This window comes from Mustelus asterias, chromosome 7 (genome assembly GCF_964213995.1).
Source record: "Mustelus asterias chromosome 7, sMusAst1.hap1.1, whole genome shotgun sequence".
NCBI classification, from domain to species: Eukaryota; Metazoa; Chordata; class Chondrichthyes; order Carcharhiniformes; family Triakidae; genus Mustelus; species Mustelus asterias.
Genome location: NC_135807.1, coordinates 137,008,845 through 137,029,731, shown reverse-complemented (window position 1 = coordinate 137,029,731; position 20,887 = coordinate 137,008,845). Strand labels below are relative to the sequence as shown.

The 20,887-nt window shown below is 44.7% G+C and overlaps 1 protein-coding gene across 2 annotated transcripts in view; it reads left to right on the top strand.

Moving 5' to 3' along the window:
* Positions 1 to 9,860, top strand: part of col14a1a (collagen, type XIV, alpha 1a) — a 245,891-nt gene extending 236,031 nt beyond the window's left edge. For both annotated transcript variants that reach the window (XM_078216910.1, XM_078216911.1), the window contains exons 45-48: positions 1,103 to 1,291; positions 5,927 to 6,004; positions 6,183 to 6,338; positions 8,816 to 9,860. In XM_078216910.1, coding sequence (XP_078073036.1) covers positions 1,103 to 1,291; positions 5,927 to 6,004; positions 6,183 to 6,338; positions 8,816 to 9,123 — 731 coding nt within the window. In that variant the 3' untranslated portion in view covers positions 9,124 to 9,860. The remainder of the gene's footprint in view (positions 1 to 1,102; positions 1,292 to 5,926; positions 6,005 to 6,182; positions 6,339 to 8,815) is intronic.
* The last annotated feature ends 11,027 nt before the right edge of the window (positions 9,861 to 20,887 follow it).

The window sequence follows — 20,887 nt, the reverse complement described above, 5'->3', positions numbered from 1 at the left end:
TGTTAAACAAATGTAGAGGTAAGCACATGATAAACATGGGAGGAAAAGGAATAGGAAAATATGCTAATGGCATGAGAAGAAGTTGGGTGGGAGGGGGTTTGTGTGGAGCAGAAATACCAGTAAGGACCAGTTGGACTGAATGGCCTGTTTCCGTGCTGTAAATACCATATGACAGTCATGTCTCATTCGTGTATATTTTTACATCAACTGTATATGTGGCTCTAGTGACCGAAGGTTGGGGATTGTGAGATATTGATGTCAATATTATTTTTGAACTCCTGGACCAAACTGGGGAGAGTATGTCTTTGGAATAAAATGTTCCATTCAGAAGGCATTGTAACCTCTGTGTGTGTGTGTGTCTGTGTGTGTGTGAGTGTGTCTGTGTGTCTGTGTGTGTGTGTGTGTCTGTGTGTGTCTGTGTGTGTCTGTGCGTGTGTGTGTGTGAGTGTGTGTGTGAGTGTGTCTGTGTGTGTGAGTGTGTGTGTGTGTCTGTCTGTGTGTGTGTGAGTGTGTGTGTGTGTGTCTGTGTGTGTGTCTGTGTGTGTGTGTGTGTCTGTGTGTGTGTGTGAGTGTGTGTGTGTGTCTGTCTGTGTGTGTGTGTGAGTGTGTGTGTGTGTCTGTCTGTGTGTGTGTCTGTGTGTCTGTGTGTGTGTGTGTGTGTGTGTGTGTGTGTGAGTGTGTGTGTGTGTCTGTCTGTGTGTCTGTGTGTGTGTGTGAGTGTGTGTGTGTGTCTGTCTGTGTGTGTGTGAGTGTGTGTGTGTGTCTGTCTGTGTGTGTGTCTGTGTGTGTCTGTGTGTGTGAGTGTGTCTGTGTGTGTGTGTGTGTGTGTCTGTGTGTGTCTGTGTGTGTGAGTGTGTCTGTGTGTGTGTGTGTGTGTGTCTGTCTGTGTGTGTGTCTGTGTGTGTCTGTGTGTGTGAGTGTGTCTGTGTGTGTGTGTGTGTGTCTGTCTGTGTGTGTGTCTGTGTGTGTCTGTGTGTGTGTGTGTGAGTGTGTGTGAGTGTGTGTGTGTGTGTGTGAGTGTGTGTGAGTGTGTGTGAGTGTGTGTGTGTGTGTCAGGCTACAGTGGCACCAGTGCTAATATTTGGCTATTCCTTTTCCTTAGGCCACCTGTCCAGGTACAACTCCATCCTCAACCACATTCCCAGCAACTCAGTTCAAGTGCGGCCGGCTCCAGGACCTCCTGGAGAACCTGGCCGTGATGGTCCTGCAGGTCCACCGGGAGAACAAGGATCTCAGGGCCGACCAGGATTCCCCGGAAACCCAGGCAGCCCCGGCAGGCCAGGAGAGAGAGGTAATAATGTGAATGCTATCTCATAGATTCATTCAATACCGAGGGAGGCCATTGGGTCCACCCGTGGCTTTGCTATCTCTTTGAACGAGTTATCTAATTAGCCTTTTGCTCATGTCCCTGAAAACCTTTCCTCTATTTATCCAATTCCCTTTTGGAAATTACTATTGTATCTGTCTCCACCAACCCCTCAGGCAGCACGTCCCAGATCACAACTTGCTGCATCATTTGTTTTATTCATGCGAGTAATGTGGGTGCCGGGGGCAAGGGCAGCAGCTGTTGCCCGTTCTTAATTGCCCCTTGAGAAGTTGGTTGTGAATCGCTGCAGTCCATGCGGTGTACGTACACCCACATCGCTGTTAGATTTGATTTGATTTATTATTGTTACATGTATTAGTAGACAGTGAAAAGTATTGTTTCTTGCGCACTATACAGACAACGCAGAGGGAGGGAATTCCAGGATTTTGACCCAGTGATAGTGAAGGTACGTGATATATCACAGCGCCAGGGATCCGGATTCAATTCCTGGCTTGAGTCACTGTCTGTGCGGAGTCTGCTCCGGTTTCCTCCCACACTCCAAAGACGTGCTGGTTAGGTGCATTGGTTGTGCTAAATTCTCCCTCAGTGTACCCAACCAGGCGCTGGAGTGTGGTGACTAAGGGATTTTCACAGTAACTTCATTGCAGTGTTAATGTAAGCCTACTCGTGACGCTAATAAATAAACTTTATTTCCAATGTCAGGATGGTGAGTGGCTTGTAGGGGAACTTGCAGGTGCCGGTGTTCCCATGTATCTGCTGCCCTTGTCCTCCGAGAGGGCAGAGGTTGCGGGTTTGGAAGGTGTTGCACGTTGTTGAGTTGCTGCTTTGGATTTTCCCTCGGTGCTTTTCTCCTCGTCCGCTCCCCGGTGCTTTTGTCAATGACCTTAAACCTGTGTCCTCTGGTATCGAACCTCCTGCCAATGGGAACAGCTTTTCATTTACTCTATCAAAATCCTTCACGATCAAATCGTCATTTAATTCCCTCTGCTCTAAGAAGGGGCTTCATTGTTTATGTAAAGTTGGAACAGGATGTTCCAAACCACTGTCCAGCCAGTTGTAATGTGACTGTTATAAACCAAGGTTTGTTTATTCCACTGAGATCAAAGTGGTATTAATCTTCAAGGGCAGCGAAACTCCAAGAAATAAACTATTTACAGAGAATATTCACAGCCAATCACCCAGATCTCTCTCCCATTCAGGATCCAGCTCCTCAATGCAGCACTCACCAGGCTTGTTCTGCTGCACAGCTCCTGGCTACAGCTGTCTTTCCCCATTCTCTCCCATTGGGCTTCCCAGACTCCAGGGTGCTGCCAGTCAGTTTGACTAGATATCCAATTCCCTCCCTAGTGGCGGCACGGTGGCACAGCGATTAGCGCTGCTGCCTCACAGCGCCAGGGACCCGAGTTTGATTCCCAGCTTGTGTCACTGTCTGTGCGGAGTCTGCACGTTCTCCCCATGTCTGCATGGGTTTCTTCCGGGTGCTCCGGTTTCCTCCCACAGTCTGAAAGATGTGCTGGTTAGGTGCATTGGCCATGCTAAATTCTCCCTCAGTGTACCCGAGCAGGCACCGGAGTGCGGCGACTAGGGGATTTTCACAGTAACTTCATTGCAGTGTTAATGTAAGCCTACTTGTGACTAATAAATTAACTAACTCCTTAGAAACCTTGAGGGGCTTCGAGCTGCCCTAGGCTCCTGCCATATGATCATTAACAAACCCCATTGCTACTTTCTCCTTCGCCACACAGAATCTGCCTCTGTCCGACACTACACTGTGTAGGGAGGGGCCCAGAGGGGTGACCAGTTCCCTTTGTTGGTGCTGTCCCTCAATATAGAACATAGAACATAACAGCGCAGTACAGGCCCTTCGGCCCTCGATGTTGCGCCGACCAGTGAAACCAATCTAAAGCCCATCTAACCTACACTATTCCAATATCATCCATATGTTTATCCAATAACCATTTGAATGCTCTTAATGTTGACGAGTCCACTACTGCTGCAGGCAGGGCATTCCACGCCCTTACTACTCTGAGTAAAGAACCTACCTCTAACATCTGTCCAATATCTCTCACCCCTCAATTTAAAGCTATGTCCCCTCGTGTTAGCCATCACCATCCGAGGAAAAAGGCTCTCACTATCCACCCTATCTAATCCTCTGATCATCTTGTATGCCTCTATTAAGTCACCTCTTAACCTTCTTCTCTCTAACAAAAACCTCAAGCCCCTCAGCCTTTCCTCATACGATTTTCCCACCATACCAGGCAACATCCTGGTAAATCTCCTCTGCACCCTTTCCAACACTTCCACATCCTTCCTATAATGCAGCGACCAGAACTGTACGCAATACTCCAAGTGCGGTCGCACCAGAGTTTTGTACAGTTGCAACATGACCTCCTGGCTCCGAAACTCAATCCCTCTACCAATAAAAGCTAACACACCGTACGCCTTCTTAACAACCCTATCAACCTGGGTGCCAACTTTCAGGGAACTATGCACATGGACACCCAGATCCCTCTGTTCACCCACGCTACCAAGTATCTTACCATTAGCCCAGTACTCTGTATTCCTGTTACTCCTTCCAAAGTGAATCACTTTGCACTTTTCCGCATTAAACTCCATTTGCCACCTCTCAGCCCAGCTCTGCAGCTTATCTATGTCCCTCTGTAACCTGCCACTTCCCTCCGCACTGTCTACAACTCCACCGACTTTAGTGTCATCTGCAAATTTACTAACCCATCCTTCTATGCCCTCATCCAGGTCATTAATAAAAATGACAAACAGCAGTGGCCCTAAAACAGATCCTTGCGGTACACCACTAGTAACTGAACTCCAGGATGAATATTTCCCATCAACCACCACCCTCTGTTTTCTTACAGCTAGCCAATTCCTGATCCAAACCACTAAATCACCCTCAATCCCATGTGTCCGTATTTTCTGCAAAAGCTTACCATGGGGAACCTTATCAAACGCTTTGCTGAAATCCATATATACCACATCAACCCCTTTACCCTCATCCACCTCTTTGGTCACCTTCTCAAAGAACTCAATAAGGCACGACCTACCCTTCACAAAACCGTGCTGACTATCCCTAATCAAATTATTCCTTTCCAGGTGATTATAAATCCTATAATCCTTTCCAATACTTTGCCCACAACAGAAGTAAGGCTCACCGGTCTATAATTACCAGGGTTGTCCCTACTCCCCTTCTTGAACAAGGGGACAACATTTGCTATCCTCCAGTCTTCTGCACTGTTCCAGTAGACAATGACGACCCAAAGATCAAAGCCAAAGGCTCTGCAATCTCCTCTCTAGCCTCCCAGAGAATCCTATGATAAATCCCATCCGGCCCAGGGGACTTATCTATTTTTACCCTTTCCAGAATTGCTAACACCTCCTCCCTATGAACCTCAATCCCATCCAGTCCAACAGCCTGCATCTCAGTACTCTCCTCAACAACACTAGCCCTCTCCAGTGTGAATACCGACGAAAAATATTCATTTAGTGCCTCTCCTATCTCTTCAGACTCCACGCACAACTTCCCACTCCTGTCCTTGACAATATGGCATCCTGCTGCCAAAGGCCCTGCCACATGTAGAGCTAAATGGCCAGATGGGGATGGCTTAAATAAATATATTGTTGTCTCACTTCTTGCACCTCGCGTTGCACAAGGCAGATTTTCATCTGTCCCCATAGCGGGATTTTCCCTGGAACAGGTCACTAGCCTGTCCTCAGATGCTTATAGCTTAAGGGGTATAAGCAACTCCACATCAAGCATGGTCGACCAGGCGCCTCTCCCACTCTTACTGCCTGTCACTGGTGTGTGTTGGAAAGATGTTTTTGTAGGTTGACACACTCAATGTGAACGCACCTTCTTTGACCATCATGTCCTGGGGTGGGACTCAAACCCAGAGCTTATGGCTCAGAGCAGGGACACAACTCTCTGAGCCACAAGACCTCCTTAGTACATATATTAGGAATGTAATAATGTACCGGGAGTTCCTAACCTAGAAGCTTGACTTTCATGCGAAGGGGGAGGCCATTCAGCCTCTCAAGCCTGATCCACCATTCAGTTGGATCAAGACTGATCTGTATCCTGACTCCATCTACTTGCATTGACTCTGTGTCCCATAAACCCTCAGATAACCAAAATCTATCCATTTCAGATTGAAATTGATCAGTTGAGCTGGTCTTTACTGCTTTTCGTAGGAGAGAGTCCCACATTCCTACCATCCTGTGCTTGAAATGTTTCCTAACTTCTCTTCTGAATGGACCAACTCTGTCCTCTTACCCTGGAGTCTCCCTGCCAACAGAAAACATTTCTCTATCTATCCGATCGATTCCTAAAACAAAACTCGCAACAAATCATCGCTTTAACCTTCTATGATCCAGGAATACAGTCACACTTAAATTGATTGTTGCTTACAATCCAACCCAATGAACCTTGATAACGTTTGGGTTAGTATTAAAGAGATTGCAGTCCAAATGTTAACAAAACCGCTGTAACTTAGTTGAAGGAGTTCTGAATTTGGGATTTGTCTCGAAAGGGAAGCAGCATCTTGTGTACAATGCCCTGAGGTTGTTCAAGCTGTTGAACTTTTGTAGGTTTACCAGGTGACAAAGGAGAACGTGGAGTGCCAGGTCTCGGCAAACAGGGACTGAGAGGACCACCAGGAACAGCAGGTAAAGTGCTGCTTTCATGCTGCCCCATTAATTACATTCGGAGTTTTATGCTTTGCTACTATATCACATGTTTCGTGAGCAATTCTCGCCTCTTGCTTCTGAGCCAGAAGGTTCTAGAATCGTAGAATCCCTACATTCATTCATTTTGTTCATTCACCCAGTCATTTACCTGTTTCAGGTCCCCCAGGTGAGGGTCGAACAGGTAGCCAAGGACCACCAGGCCTCCCAGGACGACAAGGTAGTGTAGGACGTACAGGGGCTAGTGGTCCAAGAGGGCCAGCTGGCTCCCCCGGATACTGTGACCCATCTTCCTGCGCTGGCTACAATATTGGAGGTATGATATTTGACTGAATGAACCTGGTCAACCTATTGCCCACCTGGTTTCCGTGACGCTGTTTGTTTTGTGAAATTCACAAACGGTTAGGGTTGCTGTTCTGTATTCCCGTGCCTGCACTCTTTGTTGATGTCAGTGTATTTTTGGCCTCACCTTCAGATACAATCTGTTGTCTTCTTACCTGAAGAGCCACAGATTTGTTTGAAGTATTGCAACACAGTTGCAGCAGTTTGTACCTGTGTGTCTATTACTGTTAAAGATAGTTTACTCCCTGTAAGTATAACATGGGTAGAATTACTCGTAAAGCTCCAGAGCTTTGCAACATCCTTAGATTTTACATAGAAACATAGAAGATAGGAGCGGGAGGAGGCCATTCGGCCCTTCGAGCCTGTTCCGCCATTCATTACGATCATGGCTGATCGTCCAATTCAATAGCCTAATCCTGCTTTCTCCCCATAACCTTTGACCCCATTCACCCCAAGTGCGATATCCAGCCGCCTCTTGAATACATTCAATATTTTGGCATCAACTACTTCCTGTGGTAATGAATTCCACAGGCTCACCACTCTTTGGGTGAAGAAATGAATCCTCACCTCCGTCCTAAATGGTCTACCCTGAATCCTCAGACTGCCCTTACCCTGATTTGGTACAAAGCCCACAAACAAAATTGGGGTTTTTATTTAAATCTTACCAGCGAGGAGAAAGAGCAAATAACTTTTATGGTTCTACTGGAGTAACATTATGTGCAACATGCTAGGAGTAGCTGCAGAAAATATCGTAGATACATTCATGAGGGAGCTGAGAGTACAGGAGGGAGAAAGGAAGTGGACTTGTTAATAAGGTGAGATGAAGATGGAAGAATCCAAAGAATCCCTGCATTACAGAAGGAGGCCATTCGGCCCATTGAGCCTGCACTAACAACAATCTCGCCAAGGCCTTATCCCGTACCCCCACATATTTACCTTGCTAATCCCCCTGACACTAAGGGGCTATTTAGCATTGCCAATCCACCTAACCCGCACATCTTTGGAGTGTGGGAGAAAACCGGAGCACCCGGAGGAAAGTCACATAAACATGGGGAGAACGTGCAGGCAGTGACCCAAGCCGGGAATCGAACCCGGGTCCCTGGCACTGTGAGGCAACAGTGCTAACCACTGTGCCGCCCCTCTACTCATGTGCAGCATAAACACTGATTAGACCAGTAAGGCTGAATGACCTGCCTTTGTGTACACTTGTATGAACTTTATGTAATTCTGTGTAACAATATTACTGTAATATATCAAATTGAGGTAAAAAGACAAGAGTTTATCACAAGATTGAGGCAATAGGATCTGGGAAGATGTGCTGGCGTCTCTTAGTCCACTTTTTAAATGTATATATTAATGTTAAAGATCACAATTTTGGCTTCTGCTTGCTTGTAATTCTATTTTTATTGACTGTTGTGTGTCTTTCTCTTTGTCCTCGTCATTCCTTCCACCTCAACCCCACCGGTTCTGGCAACCCTTTGAAGGTCCTGTTGTTTACAATGATTATCCGTTCTGAACTAGGCCCTGGCTTATTTCTCTAAGGCTTTGCGCCACCTCGGACAGGTGCAGGGCTCTGGTCAGCTGCTGTGTTCCACCTTGCCTCATCCAGGCTAAACACCACAAAGCATCAACCACCATCAAACAACTACTACCAGCTTTTCCCCTTCACAAGCTGCAACTCATCCAGATGCAAATGTTTTTGTAACAAAGCAAACCATTCATCCCTCTAACCCTGTTTAACAATTATGTATGAACTAATCGACTTAACAATGACCTGTTTATGAAACCAGATTCCTTTCAATCATTGTACATTTCATTTTATTCATTCATCTGTTCTAATGATGAAAAAAAAATTAAAACGCAGCTTTGTTTATTTAAGAAGCACCAAAATTTTCGGCCATTAATTGCTCACTCATCAATTTCCCTGGGAAGGAGTATCCTGAGAGTCTCTGGACTACATCGTATTGGCATACCGTTTGTAAATTCTTTGGAGGTGGTTAGAGATGAAAGTTGTATTCTGAGGAAAAGTTGCACTTCCTTCCCAAACATGTTTCGTGGGAAATTCTGTGACCAACCAAAAGTCCAGTGACAGCGTCAATTTGTGTCAATCCCGTTAAATGTAAACCGAGCAATTTTCACCTCTAACAATAAAGAGCCATTTGTGTTTTTAGAAACAAAAATAGAAAAAAAACTGAAAAATTGATCCACGTCTTATCATTTTGTTCCCACTGGATTGTGTGTGTGTGTGTGTCCATCTCTGCTGGTCTTGTCACATTGTGCTGATGTTCATTACTGGTGCGTGTTTTCCATTTACTTGTTAAATTGTACATCAAGTACCAAAAGCAGCTTTTTGAATTTACAAATAATGTTCTAATATCCTAATCATATGCAATCTTCTGCTTCTCCTCCTGTGCTAACTATGGATACTGTTGGTGGTGGTGGTGGGTTAAGGTGGATACAGTGATCCAACCGATCAAGACATTCCTGTAGTACAATTGCCTTCAAACTCCTACCAAACCTATGGCCCTTACGATGAGCAAGATCCGTACATATATCATGGATCCTACCCCTACCCAGACCCGTACTCCCAGCCCTCCTATCCCGAGCCTCATCCTGCCCAACCGGACGATCATTATGAAGAGCAGGAGTCGGAAGAGTTGGAGGCTGTCGAGGTCCGGTCGCCTGGGATCAGACGGTTCACGAGGAACATGCCCAAAGGGAGCAATGCCTCTCCAAAGACAAGGGAGGAGAACCATTAAAAAAGACTTGTAAATGTAGCGTGAAAGCTCATGTACGTTACCCCTATCAAATGGCCAATGGAAATGGTGGGTCCAGTTTCGTAGATTATAAACTGGGACCACTGCAGAGATGTTTTTTTAATAATGGAACAATGACTCTGATAGCAAAGTCAAGCATGAATGTTGAGTATGAAATTTATGATGTAGACTCACTGCAGTCATTAATTGACAATTATTCCTTTTGAATTCCCGCAATGTCAAAATATTTCAGTAGTTAAAAATGTTGACGGATCTTTTCAAGTGACTAATCTTATTGAAGATTAATAGGGAGCTACTACACCAGTTCTGTGTTTATACTGAGCATAAACTGCTGTGTTTTCCTTTCTGTAACAATTCTGGTTGTATTAAATTAATACAAGTCAGGAAGATGCTGTCATTGATGTCCCACAGAAGCAATCAAATTGGTCAAAGAAAATGTCACAAAGTCATTGAATTGTTATGCGCTTAAAGCCATGGAAATGGGCTTCCGTCTCTGTAAGGCCACTTAGCAAACAAAAACTTCCAAAGCTACGCAGGAGATGTACATTTATGAATGGGACTTTTCACTTGTTCCCATGTGAAGCCGTTTAAAATGAAGACGTGTTTTTCATGTCGTTCCATCCAATTAGCTCTTACTGGAATCTAGCCGGTAATTTACGTGGATGAGATGATTGTTGTTCAAATGAATAAGTCAATAAAAGCAAAGAAGTACCAATTTTAAAGTGTGTCTGTCCTCATTACTGCAGTTCATTTGTACAAAGTACTCAAGTACCCCTTTAACTTTCAGCTTTTCTGCTATTAGTTGACAATATCATAAGACCATAAGACATAGGAACAGAATTAGGCCACTCGGCCCATCGAGTCTGCTCCACCATTCAATCATGGCTGATATTTTTCTCATTCCCATTCACCTGCCTTTTCTCCATAACCCTTGATCCCCTTATTAATCAAGAACCTATCTATCTCTGTCTTAAAGACACTCAATGACCTGGCCTCCACAGCCTACCGCAAAGAGTGCCACAGATTTACCACCCTCTGGCTGAAGAAATTCCTCATCTCTGTTTTAAAGTATCATCCCTTTAGTCTGAGATTGTGCCCTCTGGTTCTAGTTTTTCCTACTCGTGGAAATACCCTCTCCACGTCCACTCTATCCAGGCCTCGCAGTATCCTGTAAATTTCAGTAAGATCCCCCCTCATCCTTCTAAACTTTGAGCACAGACCCAGAGTCCTCAACCGGTCCTCTCTCTCTCTCTCTATATATATATATTATATATCAATCTGGGGTACGTAACACAGTGAGACTAGAGCAGGCGCTATGGTCTTTGAGTTGCCAACTCTTGTTGGATCTGCCCCAGGAGGTTACACCACATTATGTCCTGCCTCCAACTATTTGCCCCCCTCCAATATTTTTAATAACTTTATAATAAATAAAATTGTTCAAAGGGAAAAAAGAATGCATTCTTTTTGAAGATCCTATGAGTTTTCTCCTGGGTTACAGCAATGTTCAGATTAAACCCACCCCAGAGCAATCCTGGGGGGTTTGGTAACTTTGATGTTCTAACATTCAGAATTCTTAACCAAAGTAAGTTCTTTGTGTTATGTCACCTCTTCATTTCTTCTATAAAACTGTATTTCGGTCTCCAGCTCTGATACTCTTTCTCTCCCCTGCGCAGTGTCTACCCTGTGAAGCACCCTGAGAAATAAAAGAGGTACTGCAGGGATGTAATCGGAATGGGGGCGGGGGGGGGGGCGGCGGTGAGCAAGGGGCAGCACGTCTACGTACCCTGCATTCTAGAACGAAGGACCATGACTAATGCACCTTTAAAAGCATAAGAAATCCTGATTGAGAAACTAGGTCATACAGTCCAATAACTCTCTCCTTCCATGGCCATACACCAAAACATAGAAAATAGGAGCAGGAGTAGGCCATTCGGTCCTTTGAGTCTGCTCTGTCATTGAGTATGATAATGACTGATCATCCAACTCAATAGCCCGATCCTGCATGACCACCTGAATCATTGGCTCTTCCTACATTTCACACAGTCAGACACTTCCTCCTGAACAAGGATTTGAAACATATCCGCTATAGTTATTAAACCAAAACTTTACTTTGTGAATTCCTTAGCTCCTGGCATTGTCTGAGGAGTCAGTGAGACAGAGGCTGGGGAGGTGATAGCATTGAACATAATCACAGAATCCCTATAGTGCAGAAGGAGGTCATTTGGCCCATCGAGAATGCACCAACCACAATCCCACCCAGGCCTTATTCCCGTAACCCCACCCTGCTAATCCCCCCGACTCTAGGGTCAATTTAGCATAACCAATCAACCTAGCCCACACATCTTTGGTGTGTGGGAGGAAGCCGGAGCACACGGAGGGAACCCACGCAGACACGGGGAGAACATGCAGACTCCACAAACACAGTGACCCAAGCCGGGAATCGAACCCGGGTCCCTGGCGCTGTGAGGCAGCAGTGCTAGCCACGGTGCCACTGTACCGCCCCACTGAACCAGCTGGTAACTGAAAACATGAGAAATACAGAAAATTCTGAAGAGACTTGACAGGATGGACGCTGGGAAGCTATTTCCCCTAAAACTTAGAGGACATTGTTTAAAAACAAGAAGTCTCCTATTTAAGATGGAAACGAGGAGAAATCTTTTCTCTGAGGTGTTTACACTTTGGAATTCCCCCCCCTGAGAGCAATGGAGAATGGCTCATTAAATATATTCAAGGTTGAGCGAGAGGGATTTTTGATTGACAAGGGAATCAAGTGTTATGGGGGAGCAAGCAGGACTAAGGCTACAAACAAATTAACCATGACCTTACTGAATGGCAGAGCAGGTTTGATGGGCTGAATGGCCTATTCCTCCTATTTCTTATAATCAACATCTACCTGAGAGGGCAGGTATCATGTTGGTTTAATACCTCATCCAAATGACTTTGTCTCCAATGCTGCTTTTTAGTGACAGTGGGTGAGGAATAAATGTTAGCCCAGGATAAGCATTAACCCACAAACCATCATGTGTCCTGGGAAACCCTGCATAAACATTTCAAATGCGTAAGTCACAAGTTTTGTTTTTCTGTGTTTTCTTTACTGATTATGGTTCATATCCCTTGGTGGAGTGTGGATGGATAGGTTTCAGTGCAGACATGTCTTGGTGAGATTTATTCATTGAAATAAAAACCACTAGAATTAGATTTCAAACAAAATAACTTGCTGTGAACTCCAGCTCCAGAATGGACATGTCCTGGCCAGCAAAAACATTCTGAGTGGCATTCTCAAATGATCCACACATCTGGTAGCGTTCACTCCCAACAGCCATTATAAAGGCATTAGATAAATCTACATTCTGCAAAGTGTTTTCAGGAATCTTGCAGCTCGAGCATTGATTGAAGGCCTGTCTGTGACTGACAGCCTTACAATGCCCAAATCTTTCAAATAAAATGGGAAAGACTGCTTATGTTTTTTGTTCGTACAGCTGTCTTCATAAGCACCTCGATGACAGATTAGAGAGAATTCAAACAATCCACTGCCATTCTGGTATTTGGTGAGGCAAACTGACTTCCAACCATCTCTCTGTCACTTGCTCATCAATCCCTAGTCAGGAATCTTAGTGAGAGCAAGGCAAAATTACACAGCTTAGCCCAAGATGTCGGGACCTGGGTTCGATTCCCAGCTTGGGTCACTATCTGTGTGGAGTTTGCACGTTCTCCTTCGTGTCTGCATGAGTTTCCTCCCACAGTCTGAAAGACGTGCTGGTTAGGTGCATCGGCCATGCTAAATTCTCCCTCAGTGTACCCGAACAGGCGCCGGAGTGTGGCGACTAGGAGATTATCACAGTAAATTCATTGCAGTGTTAATGTAAGTCTACTTGTGACATTAATAAATTAAACTTTAAAAAAAAAATCTTGGAAGCTGGCAATGGTATAAAGAAGTGGAACACTGATCCCTAGTTCTGAATAGATTACTTTATATAAATCGTAACTTGCAACCTCGGTAAACACGTGAACTAGAAATGTCTCACGGATTGACAATTATTTTTATGACAATGGGCTTAATTTATCATTTTGCTCCCATCAGGAGATTGTGTGAGCAAATGCAACCATTGTCCGTGTGTGAACAAAGCGAGTATTGAATATGTTGGACATTTTTCAGGCCGAATGCCGTGTTGTTGTGCTTTAAAGCCTAGTCATTCTCAGTGTGCGCCACTGAAAGTCAAGTGTCGATGATCTGCCCGAACAAAAGTGTTAAAAGTAGAAAAAGCTGACATAATGAGTTTTCAGGCTAGACTTGGCAATGTTAATGCCCCTTTCATACCATTCATCACTGAGTGAGGTGGATTGCAAAAGTCAAACATTAAGCCCGCTGATAAAAGTTCTCGAACACAAAATATTCTGTAACATTTAAATTTGTGAATGAAACTTGGCCAAATACCAACAGTGTCAGTTAGGCGCCAGATCTACACATTGATGAAGGTAATTGAGCTGATGTTAAAAGCACTGCACCGCATCTCATCACAGCTATTGGGGAGTTTTGTTTGGACATTAAACAGTGGAATTTGGTGAAAAAAACATGCTGGCATTAAAGCAGGACTTTGTGTAGCCCATTTAATTTGATTCAGATCATTTTTCCATTCAGCTATTTTCTTCTGCAATGGGAGGGCACAAAGGTTATTTCCTGCTTAATGGCAGGATCTGGAACACAATTTGTAATTGTGCTAATAACATGATAAGTATCAAAATAGAGGCTTCACTTTCTCAGTTCCCTATCTATTGACTCCATCCGAATCTGACACCGAGGTTGTGAACAGAATGGCTTAATCTCGGGCTCCATTCCTTTTCATCTCTAGAGTCTGACATTAAGCCATTCTGTTCACACCTTTGGTGTCAGGTTTGATCTGGAGATCCATCACTTAGTTCCACCTCAGTAACATCATCCGACTGCCTCTGTCTCAGCTCATTTGTTGATACCCTTTCGTGCTTTCACTAGACTGTTCCAACACTGCTCTTCCACATTCTACCGTCTGACATCCAAAATTCTGCTGCCCATGTCTTCACTCGCGGTAAGCCCTGTCTCCTACCAACCGCTCGCTGACCTACACTGCTACCTGGCCAAGCAACACCTTGATTTTAAAATTCTCATCCTTGTTTTCAAATCCCTCATGGGCACTCTCCCCCTGATCTGTGTAATCTCCTCCAGATCCACAACCCCTCTAAGACATCTGTGGCTCCTCTAATTCTGGCAGCCACAATTTTAATCGCTCCACCATTATTGAAGCTGTGCGTCAGCTGTCTAGAGTCCCAGGTTTGGGAATTCTCTCCCTACAACTCTCTCCCTCACTTTCCTTCTTTAAGACACTCTCTAAAGATCTTCCTCTCTGACTCCTTGAAAGTGGAGTCACAGATGGACAGTGGTGAAGAAGGCATTCGGCATGCTTGGTTTATTCGGTCAGAACATTGAATACAGGAGTTGGGATGTCTTGTTGAAGTTGTACAAGACATTGGTAAGGCCACACTTGGAATACTGTGCAATTCTGGTCACCCTATTATAGAAAGGATATTATTAAACTAGAAAGAGTGCAGAAAAGATTTACTAAGATGCTACCGGGACTTGATGGATTGAGCTATAAGGAGAGGCTGGATAGATTGACTTTTTTCTTTGGAGCATAGGAGGCTGAGGGGTGATCTTATAGAGGTCTATAAAATAATGAGGGCCAGAGATCAGCTAGATAGTCAATATCTTTTCCTAAAGGTGGGGAGTTTAAAACTAGACGGCATAGGTTTAAGGTGAGAGGGGAGAGATACAAAAGTGTCCAGAGGGGCAATTTTTTCACACAGAGGGTGGTGAGTGTCCGGAACAAGCAGCCAGAGGTAGTAGTAGAGGCGGGTACAATTTTGTCTTTTAAAAAGCATTTAGACTGTTACATGGATACGATAGTATAGAGGGATTTGGGCAATTGGGATTAGTTTAGGGATTTAAAAACAAAAGGGCGGCATGGACAAGTTGGGCTGAAGGGCCTGTTTCCATGCTGTAAATCTCTATGATTCAAGCTTTTGGTCATCTGACTGAATATCTTATGTGGCTCTATGTCCTCCTTTGTTTTTTAACAAAGGGCAGCACGGTGGCACAGTGGTTAGCGCTGCTGCCTCATAGCGCCTGGGACCCTGGTACAATTCTGGCCTCGGGTCACTGTCTGTGTGGAGTTTGCATGTTCTCCCCGTGTCTGTGTGGCTTTCCTCCGGGTGCTCCGGTTTCCTGCCACAGTCCAAAGGTGTGCGGGTTAAGTGGATTGGCCGTGCTAAATTGACCCCTAGTGTCAGGGGATTAGCAGGGTAAATTCATGGGGTTACGGAGATAGGGACTGGGTGGGATTGTGGTGGGTGCAGACCCGATGGGCTGAATGGCCTCCTATTGCACTGTTGGGATTTTATGATTCTATAATGTTTCTGTGAAGCGCTTTGGGGTGTTTCATTATGTTAAAGCTGCTATTTTACAAACTACCAGAAAAACAAACCTTTGAGGTGAATTGTCCCAAACAGACTCAGACTGACATGTACTAATCCGTGCATTGAATTTACATGTTCCTAAATGCAAAACATCATCTGCATCAGGAGTATGTTCTTGGTCATTGACTTTTCTACCCTCACAACCAATGATGCTTTGATTCATGCAGAAGCAAGCACAGTTGTGCAATTTTGCCTTCTTGTGTCCCCCGAGATGCCAGTATTCTATGCACAATTATTTATCTGGCTACCAGATTCAGACAGGATGAAACTTTTCCACACAGCAGAGCTGGCCTGAAGGGTAATTCTTCCACCTTCTTCCGTCGGGAAAAAGATACAAGTCTGAGGACACGTACCAACTGACTCAAGAACAGCTTCTTCCCTGCTGCTGAGAGACTTTTGAATGGACTCATCATAGAATAGAAATCATAGAATCCCTACAGTGCAGAAGGAGGCCATTCGGCCCATCGTGTCTGCACCGACCACAATCCCACCCAGGCCCTACCCCCACATATTTACCCGCTCATCCCTCTAACCTCCGCATCTCAGAACTCTAAGGGGCAATTTTTAACCTTGGCCAATCAACCTAACCCGCACATCTTTGGACTGTGGGAGGAAACCGGAGCACCCGGAGGAAACCCACGCAGACACGAGGAGAATGTGCAAACTCCACACAGACAGTGACCCAAGCTGGGAATTGAACCCAGGTCCCTGGAGTTGTGAAGCAGCAGTGCTAACCACTGTGCTACCGTGCCGCCCCTATCTTTCTCTACACCCTAGCTATGACTGTAACACTACATTCTGCACTCTCTCCTTTCCTTCTCTATGAATGGTATGCTTTGTCTGTATAGTGCACCAGAAACAACATTTTTCACTAAATACTCGTACATGTGACAATAATAAATCAAATCAAACCAAAGACTAGAAACTTGAAACTTTCAATTGGCCAGTCAACTCTGAACTGGAGCTATCAAACTCAAAATGTAAAAGCATTTTATGGAATAACGGCATTCCATTCATCAAATCAATCTGAACTCGATCAGAAAAAACAATTTGTGGTGAATACCACATTGCTGTTTGTGGGATCTTGCTGTGTGCACATTGGCTGCTGCGTTTCCTAAATTACAACAGTGACCACACTTCAAAAGTACTTCGCTGCTATAAAACACTTCGAGGCAACAACTGATTGTGAAAGGCGCTGTATAAATGCAAGTGTTTATTCTTTCTTTCATTTTCCCATAATGGAGTGTTGTAAATGAAATATGGTCAGTTTATTTATTTTCAGTTCAGTTTCATTAGAGCAGTGAGGCGAATGGAGTTCAGCTATTTATGCATAAATGCATCTTCAGGGGAGGGGCAGGTTTGTGGGGAAACTGAAACATCTAAATATTGCTGTCCCCGTTGTTTCACTCTGTCGATAGCCTCACGAAAAATGCATCTCACTGTCTGCCTCATAATTGTCATGCATTAAATGGCATGAAATTGCATAATAGATATGGCCTAAACTCACAACAGCAAGTAAAGTCTTGTCCATTTCAGTTTCAGCACCCTTTTAATGATGTGTGAACTACAGTCAACCTCTGTGGCACTGAAAACTATCCACTGAATTTCATTCCTTCAGGTTTTAATTATTGCTGGAGATTTGTTTCACATGTAAATAAATAAAAAAATCATTTCCTTTGTCTCTCTTTTTTGCGTTCTCTCTCGATCCAATCTTTCTTTCCCTATTTGTTTTCTTGTACCTCACTGGACACTGAATTTTCCCACTCTAGTTTTACACTTCAGTCTGGTGCTGTTAATTTCACAATTCTTCAATGTAATTGGTTAAGGAGGTACACAAGTTGTTAACTCAGGCCCTTGTTGCCTGGTTTCTTGCACTGTGATGTTATCAGCTCATACTTTCAGTCACTTGAATCTGGAACAGTAGTCTAACTAATGACAGACAGTATTAGATGCCCTGCATCTAAATACAGCAAAATAATGGGCCATTGTCTTTGCAGCTGCTAACATTGCAAATTTTCTGAATTGTTGGAAAATTGCGTACTATTGTGAACTCAGAAAATTCTGTCCTTTATGTTTATGGTTTTTAAAAAACATAAATGATTTAAAACAGATGTTAGATACTCATTTCTTTTACTCACTGCTCTACGGGATAATTTTATACAACTTAACTCTCTACTATTGCCATTTAGCTTGGCAGTCACATCTAAACTATTGCTGAAGTTGGTTGTTAAAGAATTATAGAATCCCAACAGTGCAGAGGGAGGCCATTCAGTCCATCGAGTCTGCACCGACTCTCCGACAGAGCATCTTACCCAGGCCCTAATCCTGTAATCCCTACATATATATTTACCCTGCAAATTCCCCTAACCTATACATCCTAGGACACGAAGGTGGGATTTAATGGCCTTGCTCGACCCGAGGCCGGAATATCCCATCCAAGGTCAACGGACCTTCCCATTGTCCGCCCCTCGCCTGCTCCGATTCCCGTGGCGGGCGGGTTGGTAGAATTCTGGTGCAAGAGCCAATTTAGCACGGTCAATCCATCTAACCCGCACATATTCGGAGTGTGGGAGGAAACCCACGCAGACACGGGGAGAATGTGCAAACTCCACACAGACAGTGTGACCCGAGGTCGGAATTGAACCTCGAGTCCCTGTGAGGCAGCAGTGCTAACCACTGTGCCACCCTGCCGCCCCACAACAAACACTTTCCACACAACCTCAGGACATTTACAGCCAATGAACTACCTTCTGAAGTGTAGTCACCATTATAATTTAGTAAATGTGGCAGCCTATTTGTGCACAGCAAGCTCCCACCAACAGCAATGAGTTAATGACTGACGGGGTAATTCAGTGATGGCATTTGAGAGATCACTATTAGCCAGGGCACCCACGAAAACTCCCCTGCTCCTCTTCAAAATAGTTCCCTGAGATTTGTTGACCAAAGGGGGGAAAAGACCGAGGCCTTGGTTTAATGTCACATGCTAAAAATGGCACCTCTAACAATGCTGCACTCCTTCAGTACAGCACTGGAAACACCAGTCTAAATTATTGTGGTTATGCTGCGGGAGTGGGACATAGAATGACAGCCTTCTGCATCTTTTTAAAAAATTAGCTCAGTGGGCCTCATTGGCTGGGCCAGCATTTTTTGTCCAATCCTCATGGCATTTAAGAGTCAACTACATGGCTGTGGCTCTGGAGTCACAGGTAGGCCAGGCCAGGTAAGGACGGCAGATTTCCTTCCCCAAAGGACATTAATGAACCAGATGGATTTTTCCGACAATCGACAGTGGTTTCATGGTCATCAGTAGGCTTTTAATTCCAGCTTTTCACTGAATTCAAATTTCGACATCTGCCGTGGTGGGATTCGAACCCAAGCCCCCTAGAGCATTACCCTGGATTGCTAGTCCAGCGACAATTCCACTTCCTCCCCTGCCACTGGAGTGCTAGCCACAACGAAAAGACACACTGAAGAATTTATAATGAATTAAGAGCCCTTCGCCTCAGGAAAGCACAGCTGTGATTTTCACCATCACTGCTGGAGACAGGCTGAGCCTGCCAACTGAAGCAAAACGACAGGCATGGTTGTCAGATTACACAGTATTCTCATCTATTATCTTTGGTCGCAGCTGCTTGCAGTCTGAATGAGAGTGCCTGACTCGTGCCAGAATTTATCAGAGTTGTGATTCCAGTCCTCCCTGCGAGGCGATGCCACAGTATTGGTTAGGCTAAACCTCAATGCTGATGCCAGCAACTGCCGCCACTGCAAACCTCAACATTTTTGCAGGACTCCAAGATTTAAACTGCATACCACTGGTGAAATTTTACACTGCTTCTCGCTCCGTGCGTCTCTCCCAGACAGCAATTGTCTGCTTCCCTGAGGCTGGCATGCAGAAATTCAACCGCAGAATTAATCACCAATTGCTAAAGCGGGATTGTAGGAATCGTTTGGAAGTCTCGGATTTGCCTGCCCACGTGACAGCACAGCTTCTTCACACGCTTCCATCTTCAAGCGATCACTGATGCTGCCAGATCCCGCTGAGGTTATCCAGCATTTTCTGCTTTTATTTTGGATTTCCAGCAATCGCAGAATTTGGCTTTTATCGGGTTCGAATGTTTCATTTTTCAAAAGCTGAACTGCGTTCAGTTACAATGTGTGAAGTGATGTATAACTGAGGATTGATAGCTCAATGGGTGAGCATGCTATTGCCTTGTCTTTGAGAGTGGGTCAGATGCAGCCCAGATGAGTGTGATTGATGTTGTTTTCTCTCCATTAGCTGGAAAGGTTGATCCTATTAGACAGGTATTTGTGCGGTCACAGTACACAGCTGGGCAAAGGCCCAAACACAAAATCCAAAACCAATTGGCAAATTGGCCGAGTGTTGCGCAATGATGTCTGCAGTGGCGCAACAAGGGAGATAAATGCATTTGTTGAAAGTTAGGAGTTTTTGGAAAAGGAGTTTACCTTTCAGGAACATGGAACAACTTTAAATCAGATCAGAGCTCAGTACAGAGCGTTCTCCCCTTTTTATCTCCACAAAATAGAAGATTGTCACCAATAAATCCAACAGGGAATTCAGGAGACTTTTCTTTACCCAGAAAGTGGTGCACATGTAGAACTCACAATCACATGGACTAATCGAAATAAACAGCATAATTACGGGGAAGTTAGGTGCACATATGAGGATGAACGGAATAGAAAGAGATACTGTTAGGGTGTCGTGAGGGTGGGGGTGGGGGGGTTGGGAGATGGCTTGCACGGAGCATAAACATCAGCAAAGAGCAGTTGGGCTGAATGGCCTGTTTTAGTGCAGGAACCGGAGCAGGCAAGGGGTGGATCATGAAAAAGGTCCGTTGACCTCAGGCGGGATTTTGCGGTTTTGGGATGAGCGAGGTCAGATAATCCTGTCCACGATGTTCTTCAGAGAAGGAAATCTGCCCTCCTGACCCGGTCTGGCCTACATACGATGCCAGACTCACAGCAAGGTGGCTGGCTCTCAGGGCTTGCTAGACTATTTCAGAAGGCAGTTATTAGGGCAATGAAGGATGGGCAACAAATGCTGACCTTGTCAGAGATGCCCACATCCCAAAGCACGAATAAAATAAAACTCTACGTACTGTTTATGGTTTCAGAAATCAGAGTTTACCATCAACCTGTCTTGTTTCAGAATCCCATTTACATGCTTTTCTTCTCTGTCCCTTGACTCCTCCCCCCAGCTAAAGTCTGCTGACTGCAGTCT